Here is a 20,893-nt window from a genome sequence, read left to right on the forward strand (position 1 = left end):
GGCTCCGGACGCGCAGGCCCAGCGGCCGTGGCTCACGGACCCAGCTGCTCTGCAGCATGTGGGATCTTCCCGGACCGGGGCACGAACCTGTGTCTCCTGCATCGGCAGGTGGACTCTCAACCACTGCGCCACCAGGGAAGCCCTGTTGGAAGATTTTTAATCACAGTTTCAGTTTCAGTGCTTGTGATTGGTCTGTTTATATTTTCTACTTCTTCCTGGTTCAGTCTCCAAAGGTTGTGCTTTTCTAAGAATTTGTCCATTTCTTCCAGGTTGTCCATTTTATTGGCATATAGTTGCTTGTAGTAATCTTTCGTGATCCTTTGTATTTCTGCAGTGTCAGTTGTTACTTCTGCTTTTTCATTTCTAATTTTGTTGATTTGAATCTTCTCCCTTTTTTCTTCATGGGTCTGACTAATGGTTTAGCAATGTCGTTTATCTTCTCAAAGAACCAGCTTTAATTTTATTGATCTTTGCTCATGTTTCCTTCATTTCTTTTCCATTTATTTCTGATCTCATCTTTATGATGTCTTTCCTTCTGCTAACTTTGGGTTTTTTTGTTCTTCTTTTTCTAATTGCTTTAGGTGTAAGGTTAGGTTATTTGTTTGAGATGTTTCTTGAGGTAGGATTGTATCACTATAAACTTCCCTGTTAGAACTGCTTTTGCTGCATCCCATATGTTTTGGGCTGTTGTGTTTTCATTGTCATTTGTTTCTAGGTATTTTTAAATTTCTTCTTTTGTTTCTTCAGTGATCTCTTGGTTATTTAGTAGTGTATTGTTTAGCCTTCATCTGTTTGTATCCTCTACAGTTTTTTTTCCTGTAATTGATATCTGGTCTCATAGCACTGTGATCAGAAAAGATACTTGATATGATTTCAATTTTCTTAAATTTACCAAGGCTTGATTTGTGACCCAAGCTATGATCTATCCTGGAGAATGTTCCATGAACACTTGAGAAGAAAGTGTATTCTGTTGTTTTTGGATGGAATGTCCTATATATATCAATTAAATCCATCTTGTTTAATGTATCATTTAAAGCTTGTGTTTCCTTGTTTATTTTCATTTTGGTTGATCTGTCCATTGGTGGAAGTGAGGTGTTAAAGTCCTGTACTATTATTGTGTTACTTTTGATTTCCCCTTTTATGACTGTTAGCATTTGCCTTATGTATTGAGGTGCTCCTATGTTGGGTACATAAATATTTACAATTGTTATATCTTCTTCTTGGATTGATTCTATTTTAAAGTCGATTTTGTCTGATATGAGAATTGCTACTCCAGGTTTCTTTTGATTTCCATTTGCACGGAATATCTTTTTCCATCCCCTCACTTTCAGTCTGTATGTATCCCTAGGACTGAAGTGGGTATCTTATAGACTGCGTATGTACAGGTCTTGTTTTTGTATCCATTCAGCCAGTAGATGCCTTTTTGTTGGAGCATTTAATCCATTTACATTTAATGTAGTTATCGATATGTATGTTCCTATTACCATTTTCGTAATTGTTTTGGGTTTGTTATTATAGGTCTTTTCCTTCTCTTGTGTTTCCTGCCTAGAGAAGTTGCTTTAACATTTGTTGTAAAGCTGGTTTGGTGGTGCTGAATTCTCTTAGCTTTTGCCTGTCTGTAAAGATTTTAATTTCTCTGTCGAATCTGAATGAGATCCTTGCTGGGTAGAGTAATCTTGTTTGTAGGTTTTTCCCTTTCATCACTTTAAATATGCCCTGCCACTCCCTTCTGGCATGCAGAGTTTCTGCTGAAAGATCAGCTGTTAACATTATGGGGATTCCCTTGTGTGTTATTTGTTGTTTTTCCCTTGCTGCTTTCAATATTTTTCTTTGTATTTAATTTTTGATAGTTTGATTAGTATGTGTCCTGGTGTGTTTCTCCTTGGATTTATCCTGTATGGGACTCTGTACTTCCTGGACTTGATTGACTATTTCCTTTCCCATATTAGGGAAGTTTTCAACTATAATCTCTTCAAATATTTTCTCAGCCCCTTTCTTTTTCTCTTCTTCTTCTGGGACCCCTATAATTCGAATGTCGGTATGTTTAATGTTGTCCCAGAGGTCTCTGAGACTGTCCTCAATTCTTTTCATTCTTTTTTCTTTATTCTGCTCTGTGGTAGTTATTCCCAGTATTTAATCTTCCAGGTCACTTATCCATTCTTCTTCCTCAGTTTTTCTGCTATTGATTCCTTCTAGAGAATTTTTAATTTCCTTTGTTATCATTGTTTGTTTGCTGTTTAATTCTTCCAGGTCCTTGTTAAACATTTCTTGTATTTTCTCCATTCTATTTCCAAGATTCTGGATTATCTTTACTATCATTACTCTGAATTCTTTTTTAGGTAGACTGCCTATTTCCTCTTCATTTGTTTGGTCTGGTGGGTTTTTACCTTCCTCCTTCATCTGCTGTGGTTTTCTCTGTCTTCTCATTTTGCTTAACTTACTGTGTTTGGGGTCTCCTTTTCGCAGGCTTCAGGTTCATAGTTCCCATTGTTTTTGGTGTCTGCCCTCAGTGGATAAGGTTGGTTCAATGGGTTGTGTAGGCTTCCTGGTAGAAGGGACTGGTGCCTTTGTTCTGGTGGATGAGGCTGGGTCTTGTCTTTCTGGTGGGCAGGACCGCATTCGGTGATGTGTTCTGGGGTGTCTGTGAACTTATGATTTTAGGCAGCCTCTCTGCTAATGGGTGGTGTTGCGTTCCTGTCTTGCTAGTTGTTTGGCGTGGGCTGTCCAGCAGTGGAGCTTGCTGGTCGTTGAGTGGAGCTGGGTCTTAGCATTGAGACAGACATCTCTGGGAGTGCTTTTGCTGATTGATATTATGTGGGGCTGGGAGATCTCTGGTGGTCCAATGTCCTGAACTCAGCTCTTCCACCTCAGAGGCTCAGGCCTGACACCCAGCTGGAGCACCAAGACCCTGTCAGCCACACAACCAGGTTCATGGGGAGTTTCTTGCCTTTTGGGGAGCCTGAGGTCTTCTGCCAGCATTCAGTAGGTGTTCTTTAGGAGTTGTCCCACATGTAAATGTATTTTTCATGTGTTTGTGGGGAGGAAAGTGATCTCCTTGTCTTACTCCTCTTCCATGTGGAAGGTCCTCTCCTAGCCCAGTTTTTAAAGTATGCTCCTCAGGGTTTTATGTTAGCATCTTTTTTTTTCCCCTTAGAATATAATTATCAGGTTTCTTATATAAAGAATACAGACAGTTCTGGGTTTTCAGTATATCTTGAAGAAACCTAAGGAGTTGTTCTAATGATCTTGTTGTTTTGCAGGTGATGAGACTGAAACCTACAGGGTTAAAAAGATTTGTCCAAGGTCACAGAGTTTATTAGAAGCCAAACTAGTCCTGCATATAATATAGGTCTTCTGATGTCCTATGTTTTTTTCTTTAATCATAAATTGAGTGCGTTAGAGAATTAATGTGTTTGGCTTCTTAAAAGTAAATGAGATTTAAATGAGCACTTCAGAAAGCTTCTCCAAAAAGAATGAAACATAAAATTACAATCCAGGTCTTAGCTGAGCATTCTTTCCATTTGATCATGCTGCATTCTGCTGATTCTCTGGGCATATTGTCCATCATCTTGCTAATGTCAGTAGTTTTACAGAATTTCCCAGTTTTTACTATGTTGTACCTTTGCATATTTTGAAAAGTTGCTCTATTTTGGTACACTTTTTTTCTTTTCTAAATTTTGCCTTTGAACCTTTTTAGTCTTTCTAGTTTCAGTACCAGAAACATTTTACATTCATTTTTCTAGCATTCAAAAATATTTGTCACGATCTTAAACTCACTGACGTTTTATAGCTGATTTCTCAGGTCATATCTGGGAATTGATTTAAATTTCATCTCTTTAAGGCTGTGTTTCTGAGCTCCTTCCCAGCTGTGTACTCAGAGCTGTTGAAGCTCTTTGATGTCCGGGAAGTGGCCAACTTGGTACAGGACACCCTGGGCAGTCTGCCGACCATTGTGCACGTGGATGACGCCCTGCAAGCTGTTAAACTGCAGTGCATCGGCAAAACCGTGGAAAGCCAGCTGTATACAAACCCAGGTAAGGTGCTGGGTCTCTTGGATGAAACAGTGTCTCTAGAAAGCCATTATTTACATTTTGTCCTTATAGGTCAGCAGAAGCAATTAAAAAGAGAAACTAAAAACTTTCTCAAAAGCATTATTTATTTGGATGGTAGAATAAGTTTATTAAATAGTCAGATACAAAAGTATGGCTCTTCAAACTTTATTTCTAGAAAGAATGAAAACTCTAATGATTAAATTATTAATTCTATTCATAACAAGTTGTAGTGTAGGGCATGCTTTTTTTCCTTGCTCTAGATTTTTTTTTTAACATTCAACAAAATTTAACATTTTTCTTTCAGAGATGCTTACAGGGACCTGCTATTATCTTTGTTTATTTGTCTCTTTTGTCCTTAAAAGTTTTCCATCAATTTGTGTTCTGAAACTGGGTGAAAGTTTCAGTGTATTGTCATTTTTTATTTTATCCTAATAGCAAGTGAGTAATTACTAAATTGATTTTGTCATAATATCTATTATTAAATCCCATTGCCTCTTGTTTCTTCTGATTTTTTTTCTGAAAAAAATAATAAAATACCAGTCTCATTTTAAAATTTAAGAAGTTTCTGTCATTATCACTGAATCAAAAACTTTTAGAAATTCTTCTGAGAATTATGTTTTCACATGAATGCAGATATGTGTGTGTAGTGCAGTATTTTTGAAATGGTGTTTAAAATATATTTAATAAAGCTTTTTTACATTATTTTATTGTAAAACATTTTAAACATACAAAGAAGAATAAAGCATAATATGAGTAAATCTCAGCAATATCAGATATTTGCTCTAGGTCTTTTAAGAGATTTGTCATTATAGAAATATTCAGGCCCTCTTGTATATATTCGCTCCCTTCATAGAAGTTTCCACTATCAGAGATTCCATTTCTATTTTCTATGCCTTTATTCTGTAGCTATAAAAACATTTTTTTTTAACCTCTTGAAAATATTTTCATCTTTTAGTCTTTATATGATGACATTATGTTGAATGTCATTAAGTAGAGTGCTTCTTTTTGACTAATATTACACTTTTATATTTATCCATGCTATTAGATATAGCTGTAGTTCTTTTTTACTCTTGTATAGTATTCCACTGAGTGTGTGTATGTGTGTGTGTGTGTATATATATATATAATGGTTAATTTATTTTTTGTCCCGTTGATAGACTGTTAGTATGTTTCTGATTTTTTTTTCTGAAGTAAACAATGCTTGAATCAACATGAAAGAAAGTTCAACCTTCTGATTTTTCCACATAAAAACACATCTCATCCTGGAAAAGAGATGTTTCTCATGGTAGTTTTCAAACTCTATCCATGAGAGCCCTAGAGGTTCTGCTTCAGTGGTTGGGGCTTCCTCCAGGGTTAAGAAAAGGTGGTGTGAAGTGGAAGGGGTTAAGGTCCAGACCAGACATCCCAATTTGACTAGACTTTCAATTTTTTTTTACCAAACTGAGAAGAGTTCATTCCTCTCTCAGAAGAATAGATGATTTTTACCATATTTCTCCCTCACAGGCCAGATAATTCTTTGTTAGGTTAAAATTTGACACCAAAAGAGCAACACAGGTAATGAAAACTGTTTTCAAATATAAAGAAATTATTTGGGGGGGATGTGTTCATTAATTGCCCCTAGGAGATGTGTTTTGTCTGTGGGCTCAGTTTCTTATTGATTACTGATGCTCAGGAGGTGGTAGAGAAATCAGAACTTAGGAGAAACAAAAAGTAGCTGCTACAAGCCAGAAGAAAAGATACCAGCTCTCTGTGGGAGGTGATGAGATTATTTAGGTGGCCAGGATAGAGGGACTCAAGAGACCAAGGATGTGTGGACCCTGGAGGGTCTGTGCTTGTGATCTGGAGGAGAGGCTCAGAGCCAGTGCTGGGATTTAGTGATGGTGACACTGGTGTGGAGGAGGAGGGGGAGGTGGGGGAACCTGCCTCTAATGATATGTGGGACAGTCACCATGGAGGATAATTATGGGGAAGCATAAACTTTTGGGAAGCAAAGCAGCTCCCGATCAATGGAACACTTAGAAGCATGTGCAGATGTTAGTAAGAGGGTCGACTTCTGTCAGTGCCCCAGGAAGATAGAATTAGCTTGCTGTTTAGTGACTCACTACTGAGGAAAATAGACTGTCATCATGTATAAATGGCAGAGCGCATCTGGAAGGAGGCCATCTTCATGGAGAAAAACAGCAGGCATTTCTGAGAGCCTTCCAAGGCTCAAACTACCCTCTATTTAAATCACATGGGACCCAGCAATAGTGTTAGCAAACCTAGAAAGTACTTCTAGTGACTCGAAATTCTAAGTCAGAAACTGTGGACTTGGGGGATAGATGGAGCACATCTGTGTAGTCCGATTGAAAGATGAGATACTGGAGGCAAAGATGTGCAGTGCAAATCATTGGCTCCTTAGACCGTGTCAAAGAACCAGGTAGGAGGTCTTGGCTGGTGGTTAAGAGGAGAGTGTGAACCCTACAAGGGCCATGGCAAATCTCACAAAAATAAGCAGATTCTGTCTAATTGGAAGAAGAAGAGGGACAATATAAAACTGTAACTAAGGGCATTGTGTGGGTGCAGAGAACCATAGTAAGAGAGGCTCTGGTAGAGAACAACAGGTAAAGGGATTAAGTCTAATACATTTGACCTCTACTTAAATTAAAAAAAAAAAAAGTACACACACTTCTTAAAACAAGAAAAGGAGTTTTTATAAAGGGAGTTTGGAATTTGGTTGCCCCAGTTTTGTCTTATTTCCCCCAAAATACCTATAACCAAATGACAGAGAATGGGTAAATATTGCCTAAGAAGCATAACCAAAAAAAGAATAGCATCACCAAAATATGGTGAAATGAGACTCGTGTTTTACATATAGTTTTGGCCTCTTAGTTTCCTATTGATGCTACAACAACTACCACAAACTTAGTGGATTAATGTAACTCAAATTTCTTATGTTACATGTCTGTAGGGCAGAAGTCCAAAATGCTTCTCACTGGGCTAAAATCAGCGTGTCAACAGAGTGATGTTCCTTTGTATAGTGTCTAGAGGACAATTCGTCTTCTTGCCTTTTACAGCTTCTAGAGGCCACCTGCATTCCTTGGTTTGTGGCCACCTCCTTCATCTTTAAAGCCAGCAGTGTAGCGTCTTCACATCTCCCTCTGACTCTGTCTAGCTGCTTTCACTTGTAAGGACCCCTATGTTTACATGGTGCCCACCTGGATAATCTCCCTATCTCTACATCCTTAATTTAATCATTTCTGCAAAATCTCTTTCATCTAACATATTCTTTTCACATAACATATTCACAGGTTCTGAGAATTAAGATGTAGGTATCTTTGGGGGCAACTGTTTATTCTGCCTACTACATATGGGTAAAACAAACAGTTCAGAAGCAGTGTGATGGCGTAGAAGGTCAAAAACACTCAGAAGTCTATGAATTTTATTTACTTATTGAAAGTAAAATAAATGGAACACAAAGTGCTGCATTCATGTAAGTATACACATCTTGGCCAGATGCAAGTTACAAATGACACTTTTCTGATTAAAATTATAAATCTGAACAGGGCAAAATAAAGTAGGGATAAGTATGTTACAGGGTATCAACTGGCTATGTATTCAGCTGAAGACAAAGTACTTAATTCTTGACTGCCGTAATGACAGTTCCATTTCTCAGGACATGGTGTATGGCAAAGATAATTGCTACTCTGAGCTGAATTCTGATTAGCAAAGATGAACTGGTTAGTGATAGAGAATTGAGAAGAATCTGAGAAAGTGACCTCATTTTCTGGGGGTTCATATTAGCTAGAAAGGAATGTGGAGCACAATTGACCCACACTTTAAGAAAATAAATTTCAAAACATTTTGGAGAACAAAACTGTAGATGTTACAAGCCCCTAGGAAAGAGAGAAAGTTCTGAAAGTTGGCTTAGTACTAGAATCCTATATTAGGGTTCTGCAGAGAAGCAGACCCAATAGTGTATGTTTGTGTGCGTGTGTGTATGTGTGTGTAAGGAGATTTATTATAAGGCATTGCCCCATGTGCTTATGGAGGCTGAGAAGTTCCAAGGTCTGCAGTTGGCAAGCTGGAGACTCAAGAAAGCAGATGGTGTCATTCCAGTCTGAGTCCCAAGGCCTGAAAACCAGGAGAGGTGATTGTATAAATTCCAGTCTAAATCTGAAAGCAGGAGAGGATGGACTTCTTAGCTGAATGACAGGCAGGGAGAGTAAACCCTCCATTACTCCACCTTTTCTTGTATGCAGGGCTTCAACGGATTAGATGAGGCCCACCCACATTGGGGAGGACAATCTGCTTTACTTTGTCTACCAAATCACATGTTATTCTCATCCAGAAACACTCACACAGACACACCCAAGATAATGTTTAACCAAATATCTGGGCTCTCATGGCACAGTCAAATTGACATATAAAAGTAACCATTACAAATCCCAAGGAGAAAAAAAGTGGAGGAGACACACAAAGGAAGCAGCATGGTTGCAGAATACCTCTAGTTGAGCTTAGATTAGAAATTAATACATACAGAATACAAGGTCAGCACCACAAAAGGGAATGAAAAAAGCGATAGGAAGGTTCAAGCCATCTTGAGTTAAGGGCCAAGGGGCAGCCTCAGGGCTGGAGGCATTCCACAGCCAGGCAGGACTGAGTCAACCCCTTTGAGCTGCACCCTCAAGGTGAGAGTCTAGGGCATCTGGCCAGACCTGAAAGACTTAGCTCAGATTTAGAATTTAAGCAGGTTGTTATTTGATGTCTAAATCATGTGGGGTCCAGTCAGACGTACTTAAGGTATAAAAGTTGAACAACTGACTTTTCCCTTTTTCCCCACAATTCTATTCTTCCTGTTTTTTGAAGACCAGGAAAAGGTCTCAATGATGTTGGAGAAGACAGCTTTAGCAATGGCAAAAAGAGTAGATTTGAAGTATAGAGGTTGGGGCAGGGAAGTGTGGAGAGCGGGAGCAGAGGGATGGTTTAAGCAATGGGGGTGAGAGGGCAGGTGCTAAGTCTTCTCAGACAGCAAGGTCAGGCTCTGGGGGACTGTGGTTTTGCATCAGATTTGCACTGGGCTCCATTGCTTGTCACTTGAATTGTTCAGCAGAGGTCTGTAGTCATTGCTGAGCTATTTGCTTGCTAAGAAAAAGTCATATACATTTCTGCTTTGGGATAATTGAGCAGTTTATCAGGCAAACCTCAGCGCAGATAATAGAGGTGAGCATAAGTGCACTGAGTGTGTAATGACGAGAAACATGACAGTGCTACTTTCTTTTCCTACAAAATAAAGAATCAGATTTCTTAGGGTAGGGATTTCTTAAGAAAGCATCCAAAAGTCTTTTTTTTTTTTTTCCTTTTCACCAGAAACTCCTCGGTCCCTGTTAGCTCTTTTGTGGATTTGATACAAGGCTGCAATGAAAGTAAAGGAGAGAGGGAGGAAGGTGGACTATTAGACTATTTTTACAGTTTATTCTGGGAATGAATGCCTCCACCTCCCCATTCCACCTCCCATTTTAAGCCATAATATAAAGGAAGGATGTGTGATGGTTTATCTATTAATTTGACAACTTTAAGAGGGAAATATTACTACAGTTGACGGGTGCCTGGTAGCTTTTATTTCTTAGAACTATAGTTAAAGCATAATTGAGTATTGACTTCTCTGGCACTGCAAGTGATTAAATTTCTTTCACTTTTGAAAATGCCATTTGCTTAAAGCTTTTCTATTAGCCAGAGCTTGCACTGTAGTAGATGCGCCTTATAAAGATGAGCAGAGTTGCATGAATAAGGGCTGCTCTTTTTCCCTAGAAGTGGAATGATAATGCAGGACCACTGGAAGAAGTGTAAAGACCTTAGTTTTTTTAATGTAGATTTCATGTTGGTTAGCCAATATAAAAATAGGATTTTTTTTGTTTTTTCCTTTAAAAATCCCCTGAGACCTCAAGAAAGTCTTTGTTAAAATATCCTTAGTGTTTTGCCCCCTCTAGTCTCAATTCCTTCATCCACTCCCTGCTCGCTGCCCTTATCTGTGTTTTCCCCCAGGTCCCCTTGCTCAAAGTGGAAAAACTTAGGAGCAAAGGCCTTTCTGGGTGGCCTCCACCATCAGGGAGCTCTGAAAGCACTTGCTGAGAGTTTCATAGTTTTCATAGTTGTTCAATCTCTATACTTGGCTTTTATTAAAGATTTGCACACATAAAATTTTTAAGGTGTATATATTAGTTAAAACCATGTTAAAGTGTAGGTTCTTAAAGAAGTACTTAGAAAGGGGCTTCTTTGGAAAAGAATTTCCATATCTTTCCCTAGAAGAGAAAAAGATAAAATTAGGAGTTTTAGGTAATGCGCCACTCTGAACATAGAACTTAAGGTGAAAAATATGCATCACCCAAATCGTAGCCAACCCTAAGTTTTATCTGTGGCGTTTGAAAATAAAGGTAAATGTACATATTTTGGGCTACTCACCATCCAATTTCAACTTTGTTCTCTGACCTTGTTTCTGATCTCCTCAATACTGATTGAGCAAGCACGTTTCTGGAGAAATGGGGAACCCCTATCTTTTCATTTCTTCTCTGTCACTCAATCACATATGCACAGATTTCCGGGGGGTGGGAGAGTAGAGCCGGGATGTGTGTCTTGTTTCCAATGCCACAAGCACAAGCTGCTGTGGTTTGCGTTGAAGTATGGTGTTAGGAATAGCTGCTTTCTCCTGGGCGCCCAGGGCGAGTGCCAGCCAGTGCAGTTACTGCAAACTGGACTGTGATAATGTGGTGTGCAACCTACTTACTTCCCATTTAAGCTGGGTTAAAACACGAACACAGAAATGTCAGGTCCATTTCAGTTGCCTGTCAGATCCAGAAGAACTCATGGTGTAGCTCATTCATTCATTCAACAAATGTTTATTGTGAGCAGACCCCATTCCAGGTATTAGGTTACAAGTAATGTAGCAAATTACAATACAGTCTATGTGGCAACACTCTCCACCTAGAGACCTCAGAGTCGTTCCTGAAGCCCTCTTCTCCCTTTGCCCTTCGTCTCCACCTACCACCACCACTGCTCTTGGGCCTCCACAGCGTCTCGCATGCCCAGCCATTTCTCCCCTCCCCAGCTCCCACCTCTCCATACAGACTGCCGCCTGCTCTGACCTGCCTCAGTGGTTTCTATACTTTTTCCCCATATCTCCTTTCTCCTGTCCATCTGTGTAGCCATAGTTCCCTTTCAGAAACTCATACACTCCAGGCCTTGTGATCTGGCCCGGCCCACCTGCCTGGTCCCATCTCCATATTTCTTCACTCTGCTTGGAACCCACTTTCTCCTCTTCCTTTCTGAACCTAGTTGACCCCCATGCACCCTTCAGGGCTCAGTTGAACTCTCATTTCTCCAGAAATCTTCTATCTGCCTCGCCCACCTCATTATTACTCTCATTCTTTGGCTTTTTACTTCTTGGATAACCTAACACATCTGTAATAACTAAAGAATTGGTGATTTAGTTGTTTAATGTCCGTCTCCTACCCTTATCCCAGAAGGAAAGCCTCAGAGAGCAGGGGCTATATTTATCTTGATGACAGTTCTATCTTAGCTTCTGTAACAGTACCTAGTACATAATAGTTGCTTGATAAACGTTTCGTGAATACTAGGTACTGGGCCATGGCTAGGGATCAGGATGGAGCAGTGATAGCTATTGAATTAAAGAAGGAAAGTTTTATTACAAAAGCAACTTTTGAGCTAAGGTTAAGCATGAACATGACAACAGAACAGTGTTCAGTGCTGGAGTCCCAGACCAGGAGCAGAGCACAGTTGACAAAAGTAAAAAGTACACCTAAGGCCAGACCTCCTTGTGCTGGTAGCCCTGTGGCAGGCATTAAAAGAAATACGAGACTTCTAACCTCACTCCCAAAAGAGATCAAGAAATCACTAAGAGAAGACAGGCGAACACAGATAAAGGTACTTTCCCACTGATGGATACTTTGCATTCCTTCAGATTTTGCTTTAGGCGCGGGGTGTGGGAGGGGATTGAATCCACTGGGTAAGAATCACACAGAGAGATCATCCTTAGCCCTGTATTTTGTTTTCTTCTGTGATCCTGACTTTGTCTGCCTGGCATGTAGCCCCTAAGTCATCTGTGATCCTTTCCATTCTGAATGTTGTCTGTCCTCTAATGTCTGAAGGGCTTGTTTGCAGGTTCTGTTGCTATCTGTAACATTGGCAGTTCAATTGCTGGTGGCTTTGATGACAAAGACCTAACCCAGCTCTGATTTCAGGGCTTCCTGTGCGGCTGGTGCTTCCCTGCAGCCAGCAGCTCTGCTACATGCAAAGCTGTGCCACAGCTGGACCTCTTGCCCACCTGGTTTACCATCTCCCCGTCCTGAGGCTGCCACAGAGCAGCTGCTTAGGTGTCCTTGCTGATGTCCAGCCCACGCTGGGGCAGTTTGTGGAGAGTGGCCAGCAACCCTGCATGCCACCACAGGACTCACAGACCTCACTCCCGTGGGGACAGATGGCTACAGGGATTGTTGTCTAAAGCTTTGTTGATAGAGGAGGCAAAGATGATGACTTTCCTCGAAATCAACCACAAGGAGGAAATTCATCAGCATTTTTTAGCTGCTTCTCCTCCTTCCCAGCCCCACGCCCACTGGAAATTGCTATCAGGAGCTGGCTTTATCCACTCAAGTGTGTACAGGCAAAACAGAAAGTGAGACACGATACAGTGAGCTTTATATGAGATACATAATATGAGTGTTTTGACCCTTTCAAGGATAGAAGCTGTATAACGGATACTGTTGTTAAATGTTTAGGAAGTTAGTGTTTGTTCAACTATGGGTTTCCTTTTTTCTTTTTTTAATTAATTAATTAATTTTGGGGGGCTGCATTGGGTCTTCGTTGCTGCACTCGGGCTTTCTCTAGTTGCAGCGAGCCGGGGCTACTCTTCAATGTAGTGTGCTGGCTTCTCATTGCGGTGGCTTCTCTTGTTGTGGAGCACGGGCTCTAAGAACATGGGCTCAGTAGTTGTGGCTCGCGGGCTGTAGAGCACAGGCTCATTAGTTGTGGCGCACGGGCTTAGGCACTCCGTGGCATGTGGGATCTTCCCAGACCAGGGCTCAAACCCGTGTCCCCTGCACTGGCAGGCGGATTCTTAACCACTGCTCCACCAGGGAATTCCCTTCTATTTCCTTTGAGCCTTCTTGATGAATCCAGGTATTTTCTTTTAAAGGTAAGCGTTAGCATTTTAACCGGTCAGCTGGTTTGGCATTTACCCATCCATTCTATCCTGTACATTGGCTGATACTGCCCTACTAATGGAGAAGCAGCAAATCTACACACCACACATGAATTATTTGTCTACCTTACTTACTTTTTTGGCAGTAGAGATTTTCTTAACAGTTGGCTGCAAATTGAATTTTTAGAAATCAAATCCCACTGGCTGCAAGAACATATCAGATAAGCTTTATCTTCCTTTCTAATTAAGCATCACTAGACAGTGACTCCTGTCATTTAAGCTTTCAGTTTCCTTTTCTTGGTTCTTTTTCTCAAGTAATTGATTTGTAAATAAGTATTTAAGTTCCCCCGGTCACGCTTCCTGTTGAAAGGAAGCCTGCAATGAATTATTTTACAAGTTTGGGTTTTAATACTCCGTGTTCGTTTTCTTAAAGTGAAGTGTGCCTGTGCCTTATGTGGTTTGTTTTGATGGTGAACCTAAGGCCATACCTCCTTGTGCTGGTAGCCTGGTGGCAGGTGTTAAAAGAAATATGAGACTTCTAACCTCACTCCAAAAAGAAATAAAGAAGACAGTAAGAGAAGTCAGGCAAACGCTGCTGAAGGCCCTTTCCGAATCGTGAACACTTTGTTTGCATTTCTTACGATTTTTATTAGGATACAGGGTCATATACTTTTTCACCTATGGATATACCTTATTTTATTGTCTAGGAATCCAGTGCATGGTTAAACTGAGTGGGTGAAATTGGCCATCCTTGTCTTATTTTTGATCTTAAGGAGAAAGCATTCATCCAATCTTCTACTATTATTATGTTAGCTAATGGCAGGCATTTCATTAATGCCCTTTATCAATTTGAGAAAATTACCTTCTATTCTTACCTTCCTGACAGCTTTTATCATTAATGGATGCTGAATTTTGCATTTTTCCTACATCTACTGCTAATATGGTGAATTATATTGATTGATTGACTTTCAAATGTTAAATCAATTTGCATTCCCAGGATAAATCCTATTTAATCATTGTGTGTGTGTGTGTGTGTGTGTGTGTGTGTTATGACAAACAAAAATAAGGATTTTTGCATCTGTGTTGATGAGAAATGTCAAATCTGTAGTTTTGTCTTGTAATGTCTTTGGCTAATTTCGGCATAGATAGTGCTGGCCTCATAAAATGAGTTAGTTGTATCCCCTGTTTATTCTATTTTCTGGGAGGATTTGTGCAGACTTGATACTCTTTCTTCCAATAAGTGCTTCATAGAATTCATAGAAGCCACCTGAGTCTAGAATTCTCCTTGTAGGCTCTTAACAGCAAGTTCAGTTTCTTTAATAGGTATAGAGTTATTTAGATTACCCACTTTTCCTTGAATGAGTGAAGTAGAATTATAATTTATTGCAAACTCTTTATAAGACACATGGTTTTTTATAAACCAAAATTAATCCATTTGAATTGTTGCACAGATGACATCTTTTAGAAAATCAAGCAGAGCAGGACAGGGGCTGGGGCATTTGTAAGTACACATCTCGTAAATAATATGCCCATTATTGGCCCCCGGTAGGCACTAATTTTGTGCTCATGACATCATGCTGAAAAATAAACCTTCAGGACAATAAGCGTATTCACTGTTACTTTTTCAAAAGATTGAAATATATACTGCATAAGTCAATTTTTAGATTACTGTTACCTTACTATTTCAAATACTAATGCCAAGTTAGAGATGGAGATAAGACTTCCATTTAAGGGAGGATTGAGACATGTGTTTATTATTCACAGACTGACTCACTGAAACTTATTTGTAGCCCCCGAATCAGTACTGTGGCACTTTTATGTTCATTCACGGGCCTGCGCAGAGTAGTGAGCACTTTGAGTTCCGGGATGCACACATTCCCAGCTGAGGTCGAGTAAGGCGATGCTCTGCTTCCGTTTCCACTCACGTGGGGATGAGCAGAGGGCAGAGGCAGCAGAGGGCAGGAAGCTCCAGCTCTGGGGCCAGTTTAATTCCCAACTCTTATCCCTGTTAGTGGGACTCCTTCAGGCAGGTCACTTCACACTTCTGAACCTCGTTTTCTCTTTTGTAAAATAAAGAAAATAGAATCTACCTTGATGAGTTGATTTTAGGATTTCAGGTTGTAATCTCTGTGAGGTATACACAAGTACCTATATATTTCTCCTAGGAGAAATGATTCCCTTTTCGCCATTTCACTGTTCCCAGTGACTTTTTAGGAATGAACTACCATGCATAAGAGGAAATCAACTCTATGTATCTTTCTTCCCTGATGAAAGTGAGTATGAATATGAGCTTTAGATGTTAAACAAACCTTGCTTTTAAGATAAACCTCATCTGCTCCTGAAGTAATACTTATTTTATATATTGCTGGCATTGATTTGCTAAACTTTTGAATTGTGGTTTCGTATCTATGGTCAGTAAAGGAATTTTTAAAAAATATGGAATCTCACAAGTTCAGGAGAGTGGGAGAGGAGATGGCAACACATAAGAGATATCAACAGTTTTACAAAGTCTGACAGCAGACAAGAGAAGGCTGAAACACAGACAGGTTTATGGAGTTGGAGCAGAGCCAAGAAACAAACTAGTTTATACCACAGAATCGCAGAAAACTCAGGATGGTATCAGAAAGGATCAGGAATTGAAAATATGAGGTATCTCTGAAGATTAAGGGTGCTAGAAAATTTTAAAATCTTTAGAAGGAATATTTAGTATCCCACTCCACCCTACCTCAATCCCTCCTCTATTTTAGCAAAAAATGGAAAGTTTACTCTCTAGAGTAAGTCAATGAGACATGCCTGGATTCAGAAGAATCAGACAATGCTAAATTTGGGGGGTGAGGTTCCACACTGTAAGCAGATTAAACAGAGGGACCCCTACCAGCCACTTCCCCACCAGCCACTTACCATCTTGATTCCACATTACCCAGAAAATGATGGGTTCATGCTCCCCAGAGAGGAGATTAGCAGATTTCTCTCTGGAGAAACTGACCAGCCCAAGAGCAGACATCTCAGATTCTGAAATTTGGGGGTCCCCTGATGGAACATCTGCATGTCTCTCCTCCTTGTGGTGAAGCCTCACCAGTCCACAAGCTTACCTAGGCACACAGGTGGTTTTTTTTTTTCCCAGTTAGCATTTCAGTACCTCACTTGAAAAGATGAAGGGACAATAAAAGATCACCAAATACTGGAGAAAAACCTCTAATGTGAAAGGCAGAGGCCCAAAGGAAGAAACAAACAAACAAAAAGAACTTGAAAGACAAAGATAATTAAGGGAGAAGAAAAATCAAAAAGTTGTCTCTGATTTCCCCAGAGAGAGAAGATAGTGTATCCATGAAACAAGAATGGGAAGCTATAAAGAGATCATTCAGAGAAATAAAGACGAATGGCTGCATAATGAAAATGCAACACCTCTTGTTTGAAAGTTATTAAGAATTTCATGATGGCTACAGCAGATCATTACACCAAGTGTCGCCTGAAAAACAAAACAAAACAAACAAAAAAAAAACGCACAACCCCAGAGCTGTGCCCAAAGTTTTATTTGGAGCAAAGTGAGGACCATAGCCCAGGAGACAGCCTCCCAGATAGCTCTGAGGAACTGCTCTGAAGGTAGCAGGGGAGGTCGGTATATACGTGATTTTGGCGGGCGAAGGGGGATATGTGCAGTCAAGCACACGTTTTGGTAGGAGGTGGCTGCTAAACACATGTCTCTGTTAATGATTTTAGTGCCTTTCTAGATATGAGAAGATGTAAGAAATTGGGCTCATAAAATCTTGTGAAAAATATCTAACTATCTGAAGACCTGTTCTGCCAGTTTTTCCCAGAGCACAGAATGCTTCATTCCTTATCTCCACCCTGAACTCCTTTCAGGGCATGTTGAGGGTCAGCGACTGCAGTGGCTAGTGACTTCATCCTTGTAGAGGCAGATGGCGAAAAACAATTTTTTGTCCACACAAGCGCGGGGCCTTTGTGGGCACAGGGATCTGTGTGACTGCACAGGTTGTACGGCCACAACACTGGACTTGAAAATGAGAAGGACACTTGGAGGTTAGCTATATGATAGTGTAAATAAGAAAATTGAATAGAGGAGTTGGAAGGTAAAGTAAGGAAATTGCCCAGAATTTTAGACAGAAGATGAAAGAAATATTCAAGAAAAGTAGAAGAAAGCTGAAGAGATTCATGACGTGAATGTAGTCAGAGTTCCAGACAGAGGACAGAAGAAATAGTGGGAAAGAAATAATCCTAGAAATAATTCAAGGCAAGTTCCCAGCACTGAAGGACATGGGTTTATAGAGTTAAAGAGTCAAGGCAAGTCAAATAGTCATGAAAGTTTGAATTACCAAGAATAATTTCCTGAAAGCTTTCAGAGAGAGAAAAACAAAAATACAACAAAAATCTGATCTTGGACAAAGGGTTGGAAGTCAGGATAACAGCAAACGCAAAGTGTTCATTTAGCCAGAAATTGTATACAGCTCTTTTGAGAGGCTGGGGAGAAGAAAAGGGGGTGAAAAAACTAAATTCTCATCTACCATATTAGGAAGTCAGTAGATGATCCGTCTCAATGAAAAATCTGGAAATAGCAAGAGAAGTGTGCCATTTAGGTATTGGGAAGTAAAAAAAACCAAAAAAACCAGAAAAACACCTATTTCAATAAAAGAGTCAAAGGTCTCGCAAGTGCAGGAATCATGGGTTGGGGAAGAGACTACTGTTTTTCAATATCAACCTTGTAGAGCTAGTACCTTTCTAACTACATGTATTAATAATTTAGCAATTAAAATTAGATGAAAGAGTAGATAAGGATTTGCACGAGGTTTGCACGGGACTCTTCCATGTGACACTAATGCGTCTTCTCCCTCCAGATTCCCGGTATATTCTCTTACCTGTCGTGTTACATCACCTCCACATGCACTTGCAAGAACAGAAGGACCTGATCATGTGCGCTCGGATCCTTAGCAACGTATTTTGTCTCATCAAGAAAAATAGCTCAGTAAGTAAATACAGGTTATAAGATGTAGTTCCCATCAAATGGCTTCTGGAAATAAAATTTTAAAAGTCTTCAGATAAACCACACCAAAGAGTCATCCTTTGAGACTCTCACTTTTATTTCCAGCTGCGTTGGACTTTTTACTTTTCTTCTAAAGGAATGTTTTTTTAACCTTGTGGGATCGCTGTAACCCCAAACAACCTGGGTTTCCTAAACTTGTATTTCAAGAAAGAACTGAATACCCAATGAGAAAAATTAGAAATCTCAAAGCCTCCCACATGTGTCTTTAATCTTGATGAATGCTCTGTGGCGAGAATAAATTATTGCTTGCAAAGACAGCCTGTTTGGGCCCATTATGTGAAAGATTGCATGATGATGGTCCAAGCTTGGCCGTGAGCCTTGGGCCCAGCCCTGTGGAGATAGAGAAAGCAAAGGAGAGCCTCAGGAGCCTGGGGGTATCTTGCACCACAACTGTTACTCACCCGACAGTAATCACTCAATTGTTATGACAGTAATCATTCAATTGTTATGGCTTTAGGAATTCCTGTCGCGTTCCTGACTCTGGAGGCAATACAGTTGCATTAGACAATGCAATGTCAATAGAGAAAAACCACATGCTTGCTTATAAACGGGGACAACTCGGAGTATGCATGTTCATGGCTCAGGGGTCTGATGTGAAGTCAACATATGAAGTATGCCCTATTCAGTTCTGTCAGTCTGCATCTGTTCACTAAGCAGCCTCATCTGTAACAACCTTTACAAAGCAGGGTTTGGCAGTGAGTGCTAAGATTCATTTCTCTGTCTCCCTTTTACTGCTATGCTACAGTTTCCCCATTTTTGTTCCTCTGACTTATGACCTTCTGAAGAGCTCAGCAGTCAGCTGACATGGACTTCCAGTGGAAGTGGTGGAGATAGGGCCCCAGTGCTATGGGAACAGAGTTGGCCCTTGAGAGAAAAAGGCCAGAAGCTCTGTGTCTAAAAGTGTAGTACAATAGCACAGGGAACTCTACTTAATACACTGTGGTGAACTAAATGGGAAGGAAATCTAAAAAAGAGGGGATATATGTATATGTATAACTGATTCGTTTTGCTATACAGTAGAAACTAACACAACATTGTAAAGCAACTATACTCCAGTAAAAATTAATTGAAAAAAATATATAAAACTATGGTATAAGACACCTGCATGGGAAGGACCGTTGCTTTTTACACACCCAATTGAATAAAGCATAGCTATGCTGGGCCTAGTTAGAATGTTTTTGCTAACTGTAATTGCTAAGAGTTAAAAGTAAGTTCAAAAGTTCACTGCAGAAAACTGAAAACATCAGGTGATAGTAGAGGTGATTTTTTTTTTTTCCTCCCATTTCATTGTTAAAGTTACAGTCAATTTTTGTACTTATCTGATAAGGAATTCAGAGCAGAAACTCTGGGGGAAAATCCTTAGTAGTTTTCTTACAAGTGTAAGAAAGTTTATCATAAAATCCTAGCCAAAAAGCTCTTTTAAACTCATACTTTCTAAAAGTTTTCTTTGCAAAGGCAATCTCCTTGGTACAAAGTATTTGTAATCATAGTGCTTCGTCTGGTGCAGGTATAATAACTCAAATCCACTACATACAGTCAGTGCAGAGCAATTTGCATTTCTCGCTCAAGTCCTGGGGGCTTAGATAGTACTAATTTTGCTTTGGGGAAGCAGTCCCACCATGACCAATGACATTAAGTCCAGTCTGTAACTAACTATTCACCCAGACTGAATGCTGTTTGCTAACCTTTACATGTAGGGATTTTAAAAAAATCATTTTTATAGAAATAGTCATTTGCACTTAAAATAGAGTTTTGGAAAATGACCTGTACAACTCCAGTGATGAGAAGAGTAAATGTAAGCACAAACTGAAATCAAAAAATTATAATTTTTCTTAAAACCAAGAGGGACGTTTCGTGAAGAATCTGGCCCAGAAAGGTAAACTGACTTGCACAGGGATACACACCATGTTAGTGACATAGCTGCTGTTCTGAATTAGTCTGGGGTGCTTTCCAGAACACCACCCCATCATTTTACTTGTACCCACTGCACAGTGGAGTTGCATGCTCTTGGATAAGCTGTTAACATCTCCGTGCCCTTTGTTATCTATAAACAAAGGTCATTCACTTAGGTGAGTTAGGGGAGGTCCAGGTCTGTCAAGCTCTCGAGTTCTCTGACTCTTTGATTCTATATTTGGAAATGTGCTTTTTCCCCTTTTCCAGTAAAGAGAGATTAATATATACTTTAAGCCACAATTTCCTGAACACATTATTTCTTTTCTTAAGGAAAAATCTGTGCTGGAGGAAATAGATGTGATAGTGGCCAGCCTGCTGGACATCCTGCTGAGGACCATATTGGAGATCACCAGTCGACCACAGCCATCCGGCTCCACCATGCGTCTCCAGTTCCAGGATGTCACGGTAAGGCCGTAAAGCAAATGGCACACCAAACAGCATAGTTGTGCTTGTTAAAGCCTCAGTTGCTTTGAGGGTGGGTTGCTGTTTATAAGCAGCATATAAGATATTTTTAATATAAGATACTTTTAATTACAGAAAGGCCAAATTGGCGCAGTTTATTTTCACTTTGCCCAATTTAAGTTAACCTGGTTCTAAATCCCCAGTCTTCTTGATAACTTTTCATTCTTTTTTTTC

At 39.9% G+C, this 20,893-nt stretch overlaps 1 protein-coding gene across 1 annotated transcript in view; it reads left to right on the forward strand.

The window, feature by feature from the left end:
• DOCK4 (dedicator of cytokinesis 4) overlaps positions 1-20,893 on the forward strand; it is a 474,863-nt gene that overhangs the window by 347,758 nt on the left and 106,212 nt on the right. Inside the window, exons 23-25 of the mRNA XM_024757836.1 lie at positions 3,842-4,034; positions 18,099-18,226; positions 20,528-20,662. Coding sequence (XP_024613604.1) covers positions 3,842-4,034; positions 18,099-18,226; positions 20,528-20,662 — 456 coding nt within the window. The remainder of the gene's footprint in view (positions 1-3,841; positions 4,035-18,098; positions 18,227-20,527; positions 20,663-20,893) is intronic.

Source organism: Neophocaena asiaeorientalis, unplaced genomic scaffold, assembly GCF_003031525.2.
Source record: "Neophocaena asiaeorientalis asiaeorientalis breed wild unplaced genomic scaffold, Neophocaena_asiaeorientalis_V1.1 scaffold116, whole genome shotgun sequence".
Classification (NCBI taxonomy): domain Eukaryota; kingdom Metazoa; phylum Chordata; class Mammalia; order Artiodactyla; family Phocoenidae; genus Neophocaena; species Neophocaena asiaeorientalis.